The sequence below is a fragment of the Myodes glareolus genome, chromosome 10 (genome assembly GCF_982192425.1).
Source record: "Myodes glareolus chromosome 10, mMyoGla1.1, whole genome shotgun sequence".
Taxonomy (NCBI): domain Eukaryota; kingdom Metazoa; phylum Chordata; class Mammalia; order Rodentia; family Cricetidae; genus Myodes; species Myodes glareolus.
The window spans coordinates 69,480,862-69,499,353 of NC_142035.1; the positions used below are offsets into that span (position 1 = coordinate 69,480,862).

The 18,492-nt window shown below is 41.9% G+C and overlaps 1 protein-coding gene across 6 annotated transcripts in view; it reads right to left on the reverse strand.

The window, feature by feature from the left end:
* The window catches only part of Bdnf (brain derived neurotrophic factor), a 49,535-nt gene that overhangs the window by 18,903 nt on the left and 12,140 nt on the right, over positions 1-18,492 (reverse strand). Inside the window, exon 1 of one of the 6 annotated variants that reach the window (XM_087911337.1) lies at positions 12,552-12,818. The exons of 3 other annotated variants lie outside the window; for them this stretch is intronic. Coding sequence is in view for 1 of the 3 variants with exons in the window: in XM_085696743.2 (XP_085552869.1) it covers positions 11,140-11,199 (60 nt within the window). In the remaining 2 variants the exon portion in view is untranslated. Of the gene's footprint in view, positions 1-11,139; positions 11,320-11,447; positions 11,761-12,551; positions 12,819-18,492 lie in introns of those variants that run through there. 2 more of the 6 variants (XM_085696742.2, XM_085696743.2) reach the window with 2 other exon arrangements.

Consider the following 18,492-nt stretch of genomic DNA (forward strand, 5'->3'; position numbering starts at 1 on the left):
GGCAGGAGCAATCACCCTCAGCTAGCACTCCTCCGAAGCAAGCCCTCTTGAGCAACAGAGGATGAGGAAATGATTTCCCTAAACATACTTGCAGACCTCAGAACTTACACACCTTTCTCAAGATCAAAGGGCAAATAAGAGGTAAGTTGGAGCCAAATTTAATCATTAGACCCAGGAAAGGCACCAGGCATGGGCTACTTCATGCAAGTTCTATTTCAGAAATATTTCTGTGATATAAAGAAAACGGACTACCCTTAGATGCTTTAAATCATGGCTTCCGACGACAGCATTGTCTCCAGAGCTCCTGACATCTAGTCTGACAGAGACACGATACACAACAATGATTTAATGGTTATACAGTTAACCACTATGTTTGAAGATGCAGAAAACAACTCAGACTTGTCATGGACAGGAGCCTTTTTGGTGGGAACAGAATTAAAGAACTGGTGTAATTGTGTGAGGAGAAAGTAATAATCAAATTAGACTCAGAGAATTGTAGGAGACTTCTGATCTTGTTATTGTTGTAAAGTAAAGCTCATTTAGGCAGTGTGCTAGTGAGGCATTTTGCTTCTTTTTCTGGATTTGAGACGTGCTAAGAGTATAGCTCAGTGTTAATGGCAAGTGGCAGTCTAAACTTTACACATATTAACACATTTAATCCCCCACTACCCTGTCAAGAGTTTGAAGCACAGAGTAAGTGACTGGCCAGGATCACAGACTTAGTGGATATCAGACAAACTCCACCCCTGGGTTCAGGAATATGTACTTTGGTCTTTTGCTCCTCTTTGAAAGTCTCTGATAAAAAATTCCTTCCAAGTCAGAACAATATTTAATAGGCCTACCATTCAGAGTCTCTGAACATCTGGTTATTTGGAAGGCTGCAAATCTCTTCTAGCCACGTTCTAATCTAGGTATTTGGGCAATGAAGTAACTGATTAGTCCCTTTAAATCATAGGCTATTAAGTTTATGTGGCTTCTAGTACAGGAGATGTCAAATCTCCTGTTTCTGTACAACTGTGCAAATTGCTAAACACAATACATTCCCAGGCTCAGTCTTAGATTCTAGGACCCCACATCTATTGCTAAAGGTTTGAAGGGCATTTCTGATGGTTATGAGGTTTGGAATTGGCACTCTTTATGTCCTATTTTACTTATACCTCCAACAGTTCACTTACCTTGACCGTCAGCTTTATGAAATATGTGCACAAAATCCCATATCCACCCCCTTTGTTTTTGCTTACAATACTTTCACATTATAAGGAAATCATTATCATGAACATGAAGACTATAAAGAATGAGGTGGGCTAGATGTGTAACCCAATGGGGACATTTAGTTAGCATGCTCAAGACTCTGGGTTTAATCTTTAGTAGAAAAAAAGAAAGATGAAGAAAACGAAATATTCAGTAAATTCAGGAGAAACATTTTGAAATAAATATTAATGCTATTATAATACATTTTAATGATGAATAAATGCTTAGCTGTTGCTTTTCTTCTGTTATAAACTATGATTTCCAAAGTTTAACAATGGGAAGCTTTGCACCCTTTTAAAGGAAATCCACCTTTCACATTACTCTTTGCTGAATACTCTGAATCGGGAGGCAGTTGCAACTCTCCACATAAGAAATTGGCACAGAAATATTTGGGGAACTGATACCTTCACAGGAAACAAGCAATATTTCAACATTACTGTGCTATGGACTTCTACCTATTAACTTTTTTTGAGAAAAAAAAAATCACTTACCAAGGAAATTTTGTGGTGTGGAGAGTCAAAAGATCTCTAGAAGGGGTGCGTTTGAGTTTGAGGAGCAGAGATAGCATGCTGTTTGCCTGTTCTGCAACTAGATCAGAGTTGCATATTTTACACACACACACACATGTACACATACATACACGTGCATGTACACACATACGGGTTCTGTGTATGATTTTATTAAGGAAAAATTATGTGGTACTCTGTCACGCTTTCTAGGTTTTACAACATGAACCTAGAGGCTAAAAGACACATGTTTGTTTTTCCAATTTTGTTTCACAGAGCAGATTAAGAAGTAACTTCTACCACTAGACAATAGGTTTGTATTACATAGGAGGCCAGACCATTTGCTATCTACTAATCATACGGGTACCTCTACCCCAGTTCTTCCTTCCTTCTTCTTTTTAAGATTCACAAAATAATTATGTGAAAACTTGCTTCCTTGCATGTTGGGAAGTTAACTGTTTCTGCGTTGGTGATGTCAATTATGCTGTACTTATATGGTGATAAAGACATGGCCCAGGGGTACAACAAACATATCAACATGACAGATATTTGAGTAAAACCACTTCCTGAGTTCAATATTAAGTAAACCAATGATTTGCTTCTTCATTTGTGTATTATACTTCTATAAGCTTGGCCCAAACTTGCAGTAGCTCCATGAACAGCTCCTGCTTATACTGAACCTGCAATTATTTAAAACACTCAAGTTTGCCCTTCCTGCCATCTGCTGATAAGTCAGCCTCCAAGTCCATACCCTTAGCTCCCTATTCTGTCCTGCCGAGTTTTTCAAAATTCAACAAGGGCTGGGACAATAGCTCAGCTGTAAAGCACTTGTCTCCAAATAGCAAGGGACAAAGTTCTGTCCCCATACACCCCACAACAAGTGAAACGGCGTGTATTTGTAATCCCAGCACCACAACAGTGGAGACAAGGGGATGCCTGGAGTTCAACGGCTGGCCAGCCTAATGTACTTGGTGGGCTCTAGGTCAAGGAGACACCTGTCTCAAATAACAAGGTAGATGGCATCTCTAAGGAATGACACCCAAAGTTTTCCTCTGGTCTCTACACACAAACATTGGCACATGCTTCCGCCCACGAACACACATAAACATATAATTCACATGCACACAACAGACACAAGAAATGACAGTATTTCACATTAAATAAATGTAAACGATCCAACTTTTATCTAGCAGCAGAATGCCTGCAGTGTCTGTTGGCTTTATGTTTTGATGTGATAAGCATATCGTCTGTGCCTTCAGACACATCATCAGCCAACACTCCGTGCTGGGTGTGCTTTCCCAGGGTTGCATAAGAGAGAACACCTTGGAGCCCTTGGTCTAGGAATGTGGCCTGGGACTCTGCCAAGCATCTCCCTCCAGCATCATGGCTGTAGATTTCTCAACTTGCAGAGTCTACGTAATGTAAGATAAAGTCTGTGTTTAAAAACACATCCGATACATAAGTGCACATGTGAAAACACAGAGAAAGTTGTTTCAACTTGGGCCCAGGTTCAGGTTTCAAAGGCAGAGGAGTCCACAGAAAACGCAGTTGCTGAAACAGAAGCTCTGAATCCAAGACTGTTTAGACTCAGTGCCAGGTGACAAAACTTTACTGAATGAGAGTTTCCTTCTCTTTTTCTCTTGGGATGAGGTTGGGAGTAGAGGAAGGTGCTTTCTCCCTCTCTCCCTCCCTCCTTCCCTCCCTCCTTTTCTCCCTTCCTTCTTTTCTTTTTTTCTTATTTATTTATTTTTCCTGAATAAGAATGTTTTCTGATAGCTCCTATGGAGGTAGAGTATAGTTACCTTTTTTTGTTGACACACTGTCTGTTCTTTCTTTCCAGACACTGGCACACATTTAATACATACTACATTCAGTGCCTGAAACACGCAGGAACCAGCATCACTGCTCACACCCGAAAACTTAAAGATAGTAAAAAAAAATTCCACCCTTAGTTTGCAGTTTCTGTCTCAATCAGCTTTAACATGTCAGATATTCTGACCATAATTTCATGAGTGAAGTAAATCACGCATGGAAAATTTTAGAACTGAGTTAATAAATGACTTTTATAATAGGTGCTGGAGAAAAATGAATATTATTAAATATTTCCTCCAATTTTTTGCTTCCCTGCCTGCCAAATAAATGAACACATTTTTTTTTCTAAAATTATGTCATTCTTTCATCAATGACATCAACAAACATAGAATCTCAGGCAGCTACTAATAAATCTATCTGTTCCTTTAGCACCTTTTCCCAATGTACCCCCTTACTAGCCCTGTTCTGGATGCTGATGTGAGATCATGCAGAGGTTCACTAACCAAACATAAGTTTATGTAACTGGGGAGAAGTCTGAGTCAACTTAAAATTACTGATTCCTGTTTTCATTCCTTTTGGATGCTATTGACTCCTAGGCTGATGGTATCTTTATCATTTCTTTCTACTTCTTTTATTTTCCTTATTTTTGAGGGCAGGGGTGTAGTGTGAGTGGAGTGGTATTTACCGGTGATGGTCCATGTCTTTAATATCAGCACTCGGGAGGCAGAGACAGGCAGATCTCTGTGAGTTCGGGGCCAGCCTGGTCTATAAGAGCTAGTCCAGGACAGGCCCAAAGCTACAGAGAAACCCTGTCTCAAAAAAACAAACAAAAAAATCCATTTACAGTTTTACCAAAAACAATCTACAGATTTAATGCAATGCCCAGCAAAATTCTTAACAGACCTTGAAAGAACAATACTCAACTTCATATGGAAAAGCAAAAAACCCAGAATAATCAAAACAATCCTGTACAATAAAGGAACTTCTGGAGGCATCATGATCCCTAACTTCAAGCTCTACTACAGAGCTACAGTACTGAAAACAGCCTGGTATTGGCATAAGAACAGACAGGAGAAACAATGGAACTGAATCAAAGACCTGGATATCAATCCATACACTTATGAAAACCTAATCTTTGATAAAGAAGAAAAAAATATAAAATGGAACAAAAGGAAACATATTTAGCAAATGGTGCTGGCATAACTGGATATTAACATGTAGAAGAATGAAAATAGATCCTTATCTATTGCCATGCACAAAACTCAAATCTTTTCAAGTGGATCAAAGACCTCAACATAATACCAACCATATTGAAAGTGGGAAGTACACTTGAATGCATTGGTATAGGAGACCACTTCTTAAATATAACTCCAGTAGCACAGACACTGAGAGAAACAATTAAGAAATGGGACCTCCTGAAACTGAGAAGTTTCTGTAAAGCAAAGGACATGGTCAACAAGACAAAACAACAGCCTACAGAATGAGAAAAGATCTTCACCAAGCCCCCATCAGACAGAGGTCTGATCTCCAAAATATACAAAGAACTCAAGAAATTGGTCATCAAAAGACCAAATAATCCAATAAATAAATGGGGTACAGTCCTAAATAGAGAACTCTCTACAGAAGAATCTAAAATGAGTAAAAGACACTTAAGGAAATATTCAACATCCTTAGTCTTCAGAGAAACGCAAATTAAAATCATTCTGAGATTCCATCTTACACCTGTAAGAATGGCCAAGATCAAACACACTGATGACAACTTACGCTGGAGAGGATGTGGGGTAAAGGGAACACTTCTCTATTGCTGGTGGGAGTGCAAACTTGTACAGCCACTTTGGAAATCAGTATGGTCATTTCTCAGAAAATTAGGATACAACCTACCTCAAGACCCAGCAATACCAATTTTGAGTATATACCCAAAGGACGCTCCATCATACTACAAGGACGTGTGCTCAGTTATGTTCATAGCAGCATTGTTTGTCATAGCCAGAAGCTGGAAACAATCTAAATGCCCCTTGATTGAATAATGGATAAAGAAGATTTGATCCATTTGCACAATGGAGTACTACACAGCAGAGAAAAACAATTATATCTTGAAGGTAAATGGATGGCTCTAGAAAAAAACATATTCAGTGAGGTAACCCAGACCCAGAAAGACAAATATAATGTGTACTCCTCATAAGTGACTTTTAGACATAAAGAAAAGAATACCAGTCTACAATTCACAACCCTAAAGAACCTAGACAACAAAGAGAATCCTAAGAGGGACATATATGGATCTAATCTATATGGGAAGTCGAAAAAGACAAGACCTCCTGAGTTAATTGCGAGAGTGAGGATCATGAGGTAGGGTAGAGGGGGAAGGGGGAAGAAGGAAGGGGAGCAGAGAAAACTATACAGCTAAATAAAATCAATTAAAAAAAATCCCACCCTACTTATTACCGTCTATTTTATTATTAAATTTTTTCAAATCATTAAAGTTAGATGGGAGATGAAAGACATTCCTTAAGATCTTTCTACTCCATTTGTTTGACTCTTTGTATCTCAGAAAGTGGAATGAATTGCCTTTGGCAACAGAGTAAAATCAAAACCTTTGTATTCAGTGGTACAGTGCAAACCCTTGAAGATAAATAAATGAGGCAGTGGGGAAGAGCAACCCTTGATGACTGGCAGCTAATTTTGCACTGACTAGCATATTAAAATTCTTAAAAGAACTTAGTGTGTAAGTTTGAGCTGTGGAGTTCTTTACTTTAAAAGTCACCTGCAAGGACAGATGTTACTCCATCTTCTCCCTCACCCCTTGACACACTTCCCGAGTCTGCACAGGGTGGCAAGGAAGGTTAGTCAGTGAAGCAGTGAAAAGTTTGTGTGGCAACAAGCTGGCTTCCTGGTGCGGCTAGGGAAATGCTTTAGTAGGCACTATGACTTCAAAGTTGGATGAATTTCTTAAATTAATTTGAAATGTTTTTCTAACTTTTATTACAAACTTAGCAAATTTCGTATAGACAAGTTACAATTAAAAAACAGACTGTTGTTGTGGTGGTGTTTGTGTGTGTGTGTTAAAAACAACCTGAAGTACAGTGATTTAAAAGGAATCATGTAATTTTTACGTATTTCCTGGTTGTATTGAAATTAAGATAGCCTCCTTTCCCTGCCCTCCTTTTTCCAAAAATGCAGAGGCATATCAAAACCACAGAAAGTCGTCATAAAATCCCAGTCAAACCAAAGCAACCAAGATGAAAGCACATTTAAGAGCTCTGAGGTTCTGTAAGCTTTCAAAGCCAGGACATTACTACCATGACAACCAATGAAAAGCTCTTTCAAGTGAACCTTTGGGGGAAACTATGTAACATTCGTTACTCTCTGGGCTCTTTGGAAAGAAACTTTTACTTTATTATGCCTGCCACTGAAGCTTGTAAACTATGTTACCCCCTCAGTCTGTCTCCCATTCTATACCCCTCCCCCTCCCTCCTCCAATGCAACCCATCCAAGAACTTCAGCCCATCTATAAAGGAAGCCTCAGGGCCATAAGCTACTTCATAGCTATCCACTCTATTTGGTCAGATTTGCCTCACCAGCAGTGTGTCTCATAGTTTGTATTTGCACTTGAGTATTTATATAAATGAAAGTTGCCATAGTACTTGTGATAAGTTCTCTCTGTGTATATATATATATATACATATATAGAACATATATATCATGTATATATGTGATATATATTGTTATAAACTATGTATGAAAACATTCCCTTCCCCTAAATAATTTTCAAATATCAATGCAACTACTGAGTTTCATTATTTTTCATCTGCCAACAATGACTCCATACATTCAATAATTGGGTCTATAACTTTCTGAAGTTTCCGGTATCCCTGGGATGGAGTGATGGAAATCCAGTGATTTCACTGAAATAGGAAATTATTTAGGATTTAATAATCTCATGCCCTAAATCGAAATTTGAGGAACTTTAAGAATGCACATCCCTAACTTTAAAAGTCCTAAAGCCTTACTAATGGCTCCAAGGGTTAACTTCCTCCTGCTAGTGACAGAAGGATTCCATTTGCCAACATCATTTATTGCTTAGCATTACTCTAAACTAGACAGAATAAATGCAGGCATAGTGTAACCGGTATGTCTGCTCATTCACTTCTGACGCCCATCTGTGCATGTCATCCATCCTAATAAAGAAAATTTATCATAATGCAACTTAATGTGATTATCCTTCAAATGGCTCCTGCCTCCATTGAACAACAGCCAGCATTTTTAACTTGGAATTCTGCAAAACTCTCTTCTGAATCCTCTTTAAAATGCAATTCACAGCTTGAGATCACAGAGCCTGCCAGTGGCTGAATGACTGCACTAGGCGGCTGAGAGTCCTTCAATTAAGCAGCAATTTTGCAATTAGTGGAAACGGAGTGCTCCATAACAATTGTTTGAAAACAAGTTGAGACAAGTGAGCAATTACCCTATTAAAGAGATATACTCACTTTCACGGGACTAAAAGAGCCCCCTCACACAAACCGAAACCTTCCCCACAAGAAGACAAACACAGGCTGGAAACTATGTTGTAATCATTAGAATGAAATCAGTACAATATCCCTGTTGCAGCAGCAGTCCCTTTCACAAACGACAATCAGAGGTTTAGCTGTGGTCCCGTTTCTGTGTTCTGTTTTCATTCAGGAAATCCACGACTGCTCTTTGCTCTACTCGAGGACTAGATTTCTACATTTTAAATTCTTAATGAAGTACTTGTGTGTGACCTTCCCTTCCAAGGTGTACATCTTAGATCTCTTGATGCTCAGATGCTTAGATAATGTTTATGGAACCCAAACCTGGCTGTGCTACACTTTACAACGTATAGGCATATCGAGTTGAGTGGGAGAAGGATGGGGGAGGGATTTTACTGAAGGCTCTAAAGATGAACGTAAAAAAGAATGAAAACAAGCTGGTTGCTATACTATCAGGTGGGCGTGCTCAGCCTGTTCTATGTGCTAAGCTACAATCCAGAGCTATTTAGATTTGGAAGAGATGTGATTATCAATCATTTACATTTTGACTATTAAAAAGTTGGAACTCTTACAACATTTTGGGAAGCAGGGAACAGCTTACGTTCTAATGTTGCCTCCCACCCCCTTTAAAAAGAAAACCCAAGGACTAGGAGCTAGGATTTTAGAAATTTGCATTTACATTTATCATGATTTCTCCTCCCAGCAAGCCAAAATGAACTAGAAATAACCCAGCTCCTTCTCCCTCTTGGGACCTTTAGGAGATTTAAACAACCAATTTACATAGCACAAACGTGTTCTGCGATGAGGCTGACTGCACTCTGGGCAAATGATCACTTTCTAGGTGCTTCTTGTTTGCAATTAAAAGTCACATGCTTCCAGGGCATCATAAAACAGATTTCCCAGATGCCTTAATTTCTAGATGCATAAAGGTTGGCTATTCTTTCGAATGACCTCAAGTAGCACCCTAATATAAACATGATGTCTAACTACCAACTTAGCCCTGAATGGGCTGTGTGAGAGATTCTAGAAGTATGTGAAAAATTACTGTTACTCTGTTTTAAAAAAATGTTATGTCTAAGTGTGTCTGCAGTGGTAATGCTTCAAGATGTGTACGTCATGCACACCAGCCTTGTTTGTCTGGAAATAATTTCTTTCTTCCTAAATCATTTATAAACAGGAACATTTTAATTACTTAAAACAGTTCTCTATACAACATGCGTTCTCTGCCATAGTTTTTACTATTAATATTTACCAATGTGTCCCATTTTACAAAATAACATAGAAGAAAAACAGAAAACAACTTTATGGTTCTGGAATTCCAATAATGGTAACTACCATATTTCAAATTCCAGTAAAGATTACATTTCAACAAGTGTCTGCTTCCTTTTTCTTACCTTCAGAGGTAAACTTGAAAAATATAAAACAAAACAAAAACTTCAACCTTTTGCAAAACCAGGGAACTGCAGTAATTACTTCAAAAACTCCCTAGTGTTATTTCAGACCCCTGTGCAACGGATTAAGTCAATTATGTGTAACAACTTGAAGCGCTCCTGTTCTAACCTCAGATACTTCCGACCTGAAAATCTGTCGCCTGTGACAAACTTAGAGGGGTCCGGATGCTTATTGGAATTAAACCCGTAAATAAATAAATAAATAAATAATGCAAAAAAACAAAAATCAATCGTAAGATCAAAATGGCTTTTGACCTTATAACTAATGTATAAAAAAATCGATTTTGGAGAAGAATTAAAAGAGGGTTATATTTTTCAGTAAGTTGATCTAATTGTTGGGAAGGGTAACTCATTTAACCTTTTTTACATAATTGGATAACAATGATTGTTCCTAATTATACACCACTTTCTTTGGAAATATAACTTCTTGAAGGCTTAATAAACAGGGAGAAATATGCTTCTAGCCAAGAACAGCCTGCATTCTTGTAAAAAAAAAAAAAAAAGAAAAGAGTTCATTGGTTTTTGTTGACACTTAGAAGTATATTGCGCGATACGGAGAGGACCCTGAAGTGAGATCCATAAAGTCCCAGCTCATCGTCAAGGGTGGATCATCAAAGTACCCCAGCGACTCAAGGAAAGCAGCGCAACAAGTCAAAATTCCCAACCCGAGCCGCACATCTCAGGAAGCTGGTTCGAAACACCTTTCAACAAGTTTTTCCTTACACCCCCCCCCCACTCAAGATCTGCAAAACTGCCCCGAAGAACCTCCCCACCCCCATCCGACCGCCCCCAGCAGCTGCTCTTGGAAGAGTGGCCGGCAGAGGGCACCCTCTACCTTCCTAGCGCAGCTCTCCTGGCCCTCCTCTCCTCCCTCTTCTGGATCCTCCCTCTTTACCTCTTGCTCTCCCCCACCCTCCCCAACCCGTCCCCATACCCTGTTTCCCAGTCAAGGCTCCACCCCCCCCCAACTCACCAACTGTTTTCACTAAAACACCAGCTCACCCCCCGCAGCCTGAGGCTCACCCACCCCCAATCGCCCCCAGACAGCCCCGGGGCTGCAATTCCCCCTTCTTCCTCATCATCAAGCACAAAGCCCAAAGACCCCATCCTCAGTTATTTCTTCTAGGCTTAGCTCACTCATCCATTCCTCTTCCTGTTTCAGCATCCCCAGAAACCAAAACCAGTCGTTTCATCCTCCAAAGATACAAATCTACTCCCCAACGAAAGTCAAAACTTTCACTTCCTTGGGAGGATGCCCTAAGGGAGGCGCGCAAGATGGGCAGAGGGTCGGATGCAGGCTGTCCGGGAGTTCTGCAGATCATTTCAGGCCCTAAGGGCAAGAATGGTTCCAAGGCTTTCTAGTTACGTTGGCCTTGGACCAGTAAGTAAGCTATGGTATTGCTCCCTGGACAGCAGGTGACAGTGTACAGCCTGTGTGATGCCCAGGGAAGGAGACGAGGGCGGAGGGCGCAAAGATCCACTCCCGAACCCCACACCACCGAGGTCCAACTCCGTTTGGAGAGTGCCTCGCTGATGGTAAGGGATCCCATCCCAGCCCTGACCCGGTGCCCTCCGTCTGAGCTCCCGACAGCTGGCGCCCTACATCTCTCTCACCACCCTTCCTCGTCTGCGGGACGACTTCTGGGATCCCCTGAACGCAGGCTTAGCTCCCATGGTGCAAGACGTCCTATCCCCTTGGCCTTTTCTCTCGCACTGCTGGAATTCCCGGGGTCCCGCTGTCCCTCCGGGCCGTGGGCTCCAAGGAGAACGCTCCTCAGGAGCAACCCCGCCCCTCTGCTGTCACAGGACGAAGGTGAAGCCGGAGTTCTGCAGTCCTACAACTTCTCATTCCCCCAGCCAACTTTCCCGGGCGCACGCGCCGCCGGCTCCCGCGCTTAGCCCCACGCCCCGCAGTCGCCTACCTCGGGGTCCACACAAAGCTCTCGGATCCCCGGCAGCGGAGTCACATCGTTGTCACTCTCTTGGCCCCTGCGCCCTGCCCCGGGCCCGGTGCGCTTTCCCGTCCGCTTCACAGCAGCGGTGGCAGAGGGAGGAAGCCGGTCTCATCAAAGATTCCCCAGGCGGAGGTGGCGCGTTGCCCCAGGCGGCCTCCTTCTCCAGGCCCGGGAGTCCCCGGCGCGGCGGGGACGGTGCGACTGCCAGCCAGCGGGTGCGCCCTGGCGCGGCGGCAGCGGCGGGCACCCAGAGCTCAGCCAGCGCCAGGCACTGGGGTCAGACATTTAGCTCTTCGGTTGAGCTTCGATTGGTCAGACAGCGCCGCCCCTATCCCCTCCCTGCTCCACCGCGCCACCGATACCCGTTCGGGGCGGCCGCTTAAAGGGGACGCTGCGCCTTTTCCTCGTGGGGGCTTAGCCCCCGAGAGTCCTCTGGGAACTCCTGACCGCCCCGCACCGACTTCTCGCCATTTCTCCGGAGCTCGCCGCTTAACCCCAAAGCCCTGCTTCTGCTCTCAGCGGCCTCCCCAGGGTGCCCTGAGCTAAGAGGGGTGGTCTAATCCCAGTTTCCAGGAACCCTGCTCCTGGCAATGTGCCCCAGAGCAGGAGAAAGCGCATGTGAATTCCAGGCGCCTAAATCTTTTTTCCCCCAGGTTTACAACTCTCCCCATCTTTCCCATCCCTGCACCCAAGTTCTGTGGGAGAGGGCGCGCGTTTCCCCCGCCCCAGACACACCTTCCCGCACCTTTCCTCACCACAGAGCTAGGAAAAAAACGAGCACACAATGAAATTGCAGAGTTTGCGGGGTTATGGTTTACTCCTCTACCTTAAACACATCAGCTTAACCAGAGTTCGCGCCCTGACCTCTCCGGAGTTTGCCTAATAGAATTCAATCAAGATAATAACAGTATTTTTTATTAATGAATAACCCCGGATAACATTACACCAAGTTACTGCTTCTAGCCGGGAAGCCCAGGCAATGACAGACCTCACTAAAGCCATATGCTTCCCAGCAGAACAAACGGGGGGGGGGGGGGTGGAGAAAGGGAAAGAGAAAGAAAAGAAACCCACCTTTTTCAGTCACTACTTGTCAAAGTAAACATCAAGACAGCTGCTCTGGGGAAAACCGGTCCCCAAGGTCCTAGACTCTTACTATATTTTCCCCCTTCTCTTCGGTTAAAAGGGGGAGGGGGACGAGTCTTTGGTGGCCGGTATGTACTCCTGTTCTGCAGCAAAGAAGTTAAATTATTGATAGTGGAAATTGCATGGCGGAGGTAATACTCGCACGCCTTCAGCGAGAAGCTCCATTTGATCTAGGCAGAGGCTGGGAGATTTCATGCTAGCTCCGGGGGTGGGTGGGGGGGAGCGGCCGCGCGAGCAATCCTCTCCTCGGTGAATGGGAAAGTGGGTGGGAGTCCACGAGAGGGCTCCACGCTGCCTTGACGTGAGCCGTCATATGATACCTCCTCTGCCTCGAAATAGACACTCTAGTGCACGAATTACCAGAATCAGAATTCCGCGCATTTAAAATGATACATCTTTTATTAGAAGAATTCCGTTCCAGGGCCTTTCATGCTTTGTAGATGTTTTCACTTCCAGTTCTAGCGAATGCACACACAGACACAAGCCAAACCTTTCATTATCTGGGCAACAACACATCCAAAAAAAAAAAAATCTCTAAGGAGAGTTTAGGGTGAGGGGTGGGTGGGGTGGAGTGAATTGCCCACTAAGCCCCTCCTCCTCTGGAGTAGTGGTCTTTACGCTTTTCTTTTGCCTGTAGTTGAGAGAGCAATTACAAGACAAGGGGCTGGAGGATTTTTTTTCATTTAGATGTTTGATAAACTCTGCCCAGCATCTACCTGGAATCCTGCTTTATTAAACGTTCCTCCTTTAATCCAACCAATTAGTAAACACTGGGACAGATCTTAATTTTTAAAAGAAAAAGAAGAAAAGGAACAAGAGGGCATTACTGAGTGCGGGAGTGTGGAGTACCCACCTCTTGTTAACATAATCACCTGCATGCGTTCATTAACGTGTGTGTGTAGGAGGGGGTTCTTTTTCTGAGGTTGACCTTTAGCATGGCTAATAAGGCAAGGCCCGAGAATTTGCATTTCAATAAGCTATTCCTTTGCAGACAGTCTCAAGTCATACCACGAAAGACTCATATGTGACTCATTGAGAAGGCAAGAAACTTTGGCACCCCAACTTCTGTGGGCCCTTGTGTGTGAATGTGCATTTTTGTTGAATCTTAATGACTTAATCATTGCTAAGGCAGTGCTGTATGGATGTCTTTAAATGTTTGAACATTAAATTTGCCAGAGGAGAAGAGTTCCTTTTCCCGGATATCTTGTGATTATCAAGAATGAGCTAAAGAACAGAATATAAGATATTATTGTAAACTGAGCTTCATTTACCCAGGGACTGATAGTTAATAAAGTGAATTTACTAACATTTGCTATTTGAGAGCTTCCAAAACCTGCTGACAGACACTGCTTCTGTTTTCTCAGCCAAGAACCAGAGACTCAAGATCCCACAATAGTTTAGCTGAGTGCATAGTCATTTACTCAAGCATGTATGTCAGAGATATACCTTAAAGGGCTCAACAGCTCCAGCTAGAAATGGCCCCTGCTTTACTCTCTGCCCTTCAGTAAAGGGAAGTGATCAGAATTGAAGGTCCTTCATAGTCCCTTTGCAAACTGTCTGTGTGAACAACCAAGTTATTCAAATTTATGCATATTCTTAGAGTGTCACTCACAGTTGACATTGCACCTCTGTCAATTCGACGGAGCACGTGACCAATTGAAAGGATCCTACAGCACAGATGGCGGAGTTTATTGTGCATTAGCTACTGTGTATGAAATGTGCAAAAGAAAGAGAGAGCAATAGAGGAGATGAGTTTGGGTTTGGGCCCCTACAAGACTCTCTGTATTTCTTCCTAGGGTATAGGCTGAAGGCAACTATGATTTCTTCAATTGCTATAACTTAAGTCGCTATGTTATAATCTTTCAAAACTACCTGTCCATCTTTTCAAAGGACTGGAGTAGTCCTAACCCCAACTTTAAAAGGATAAAATAGCTTTAAGTCAGCTTCAAACTGATGCCTACTTTCCAAATGTATACTAATCAAGAATGTACACTAACAAAGAACCTGTTGTTATTTATTTCTTTTCTGAAAAACACCCTTGCAAGCAAATGTCCTTGCTAGCATTGCCATTGCTGCTCAGATAGACGCTCTGTCTAATCCTCCATCTGCAGAACTCACATTGCCCTGCTAGCGCTCCCATGGCAAGGCTGCTCTTGTCATCCCCCTCTCCCTTGACATTATAGAAATAAATGTTCGTGTCTTCCCTTTCCAGTGGGTGGTGCATTTTTACTGAGAAAAAGACATACGAGTCAGAAATGCAGGAGTGTTTTGGGCAGAAGATCAAGTGCCAATTCGGATAAGTCTGACGAAATAGACTTCTTCTCACTTTTGAGTATCTCCAAATTTCCTGATTTGTGAATACGGCAATAACTGAGCAGTAAGAGGCCAGACTAAAGACATTTATCTATTTGCCATAGAAAGGTCCCCTTACTCTGAAGAACAACAAAGCCAAGATGAATCAGGTACCAGCACTCTGCCGAAAGTTATAAATTCTTTTTTAGAAAATTCATACTGGTAATATGTTTAGCTAGTTTTGGGGGCCTAAGGTCTAACTTTGAACAGAAGGCATTCCCTTTATTTTAGGCAGACTTGTTATTCTGCTCATGCTGGCTTTGGACTTGAACTCTTGAGTGCCCTGCAGTATAGGTGCATGCTAAAGCATTAACATTACTTTCGTATTTTGCTCAAAGGCAATGTTTAATAAAATTAAACGCGTGTTTTCTTTTTTTTTTTTAAGATTGGCTTCTAACATAAAAGATTGTTATTGGGAGCAAAAGTTCCTTCTAAGTTTGTGATGCCAACTACTATTAAAGGGAACAAAAAAAAACCTACGAAGAAAAGGAATACCATTGCTTTGGGGCTTAAAAGTTAATTTTGAGTGAGTCCAAGTCTTAAAATTCCTTTGGTTTCTTGCCTAATACTCAATATTTCAAGTGAGGCAGAAATGTGACTTCCCATCTATTCTTGTCAGGAAATACAAACTAATCCTCATTACCCAAGTGGGAACAGAGGCAATAGGATCAGATTTGATGCTAACATATTTTTCTATTAATAATTTTAATTGGCTGAGGTCAGTTCTGCTCTCGTCATAAGCATTTTATGTTTAATTGCGTTTACTGAAGTCTCTTGGTTACTTCCATCTTTATTCTTCTTCGAAAAAATGTCTAGTATCAAATGAAATGACCCCAAACACTGCTGAAAATTAGAGGAAGTAATTAACATAGGAAAATAGTAAGTAAACAGAAAACTTCTCTGAAGAGTAGGGTGACAAATATGTTTTCAAATCCGTGCTGCATGATTTCCAAGGTCTAGTTTCGCCTTGAACTGTGTCAGTCATAGTCTTTCCGATCATTGAATGAGACCTGTTCTGAGATAAATACCTTAAGAGAAAACAGTTTCCTTATTCATTGGGTAGGACTTCTCTGTAAGTGTCTAACAAAGCATAAAAATAACTCTATATCATACTGAGACGTGGCCAAATTAGCCAACACCTGTTATAGGAATTATGTATCCTGGCAGCCTGGTATTGAAAGATAAAAGCAAGGGAACGGGAATGGAGCAGGAAAGATTACAAAGGCCTAGGTATTGAGTGTTGAAAAGGAGGGTGGAAAAAGTCCCATCTGGAAATACTTGTCTAGTTCAAGATGAACACCATAAAAACCATTATGAAGCTATTGAGGCTAATCCCCCAAACATTTGAGAATTGTCTACTTGTGAGCCTTCCTCTAAGTTAACCGATCTTCCCTGAGAACACAGAAAGATTAACAATGAAAGCGACATTAATTTACTCATTATAATATGGTTATGAACATAGTCACAAGGGTACAAAACTGTTGGCTTGGAAAATAAGAGCTGGAGTTACAAACCAGGGTGTTTGTTGTTTGTGGTGGGAGAAGAGCCATGGAAAGCATGGACAAACTTAAATTACTGGGTTTCAGGACAATGAAGCAGATATCCAGAGAATTTTTGAGATGCAACTATTTTTTTTAAATATATGATGGTTTAAGTGAGAGATTTTCTGCTATTAAATGTCACATTTTTCGTGGATAAAAGAAAAGTCTGAAAACAAAATAATCATGGTGCTTCCCAAAGTCGTAGTAAGAGCATGCATCAAGAACTTGGGCTATTTTTCCTGTAATTTTGATATGTGTGTCTTTGTTAAGTGAACTTTGTATTGAAAGACCTGGGCGGGTTGTACAATTCTCTCTTGGTTCTACCTAGACACGTGGTGGTGGTGGTGGTAATGGTGGTGGGACTCCACAGCACATTCATGCAGCAAGGTTAAGTTTTGGAACTGTCTAACACATAATATCAATCTGGAAGTATCCAGAAGTCACCACTTTATCAATTTCAGCTTCCCATCACTTCATGATTAAATTCATTCAATTGGTTATAATTTGTTGGCCATCAACAAAGTGTTAACCATTATTCTACATGTTAGGACACAAACAGATAAATAAAAAAATGTCTACATACTTTAGGAGTTTATCATCTTGGCCATGAGTGACAGTGTAGTTCAAGGGCCATTTGTGAATTTGCCAAAGATAAAAGCATGCGCTGTTTTGTCTTCGGCTTATTATCCAGTATAGATCATCTGCATGTCCCACATATTAGAAACTTTCCTCTGAGGCTGAGGGGTATGTAAGGGTTGGGGGGCACGCTAGAGTTAGCTGGCATTCATGGTGAGCTGTGCTTTCATAAAACAAGCAAAGAAGAATGGAAAGAGTGGTTGAGAAGAAATGGGGCAAGTGATATTTACTAGAGGTAAATAATTTTTTGGCAAATGATTAGGTAACTTTTTTCCTAAAAAGATTCTTTGTGTATGTCTGTGTACCACATGTGTATGTCTGTGTACCACATGTTTGCAGGTGCCTGGGACTGGAATTTTAGGCAGTTGTCAACCACCTGTTGTGGGCTCTAGGAACAAAACCTGGGTCCCCTGCCTGAGCAGTACGTGCTCCTATCTGCAGAGCCATCGCTCTAGCCCCTAGGTAGTTTGTTTTTAAGATAAGCCTGGAAGTGGTATGTGTGGGTGTGTTTATCTGTGTATTTATGTGGATTTAAAGGCATAAGTATATGATTGCGGAGGAGGTCAGATGTCAAGCTTGGGTGTTGTTCCTCGGGCACTTTTCCTTCCTAAAGTACCACCACCTTGCTTTTCTGGAGAAAGGGTCTCTCACTGGCTGGAGCTGCTGGTTAGGCTATGGTACCTGATTAACAAATTCCAGGGATCTGCCTGTCTGAACCTCGACAAGTAACCACACCTGGCATTTTAAATGGGTTCTGAAGGTCAAACTCGGGTCTTCTTAATTTGGAGCAAATACTTTTCAGACTGCGCTGTCTCCCAGCTCCTGGGATGGCTGTTTGGGGTCTTCCTCTCTACTTAATAGGCCTAGCATTATAGAGCAGGGAAGTAGATTAAGTCTCCTTCTCAGAGCTTCTGGAATCTAGCGTTGCTAGCACTTGGAAGCTCCTTCTTATAGCATATTTTCATTGTTGTTACAGTTCGTATCTTATTTCACTTCATCCAACCTTACTGCAGATGAAGAACAGCTGCTTATTAACTTCCTGGTGTTGCTAAGTCACCACTCACACTTTTCTCGTAGCAGATCAAATCTCACAACCTTCTTCGTAAACTCCTGCTTCCAGCCCATTCATCACTTCCCTTCCTCTACTCTGGACCTCCTCCAAGGTCTCCATATTCTTCTGAAAATGTGTAGCCCTGCATTCAACATGTGTGTGAAATTAACCAGGACTCAGGAAACATGGGAATCTTGAGTTATCTGAACACAGCTGTAAGGGGGAAAACCAAGGGAGAAGAGTCAATCAGATTGACAAATCATCCCTTGCAAGTTAGAGACAGACATGG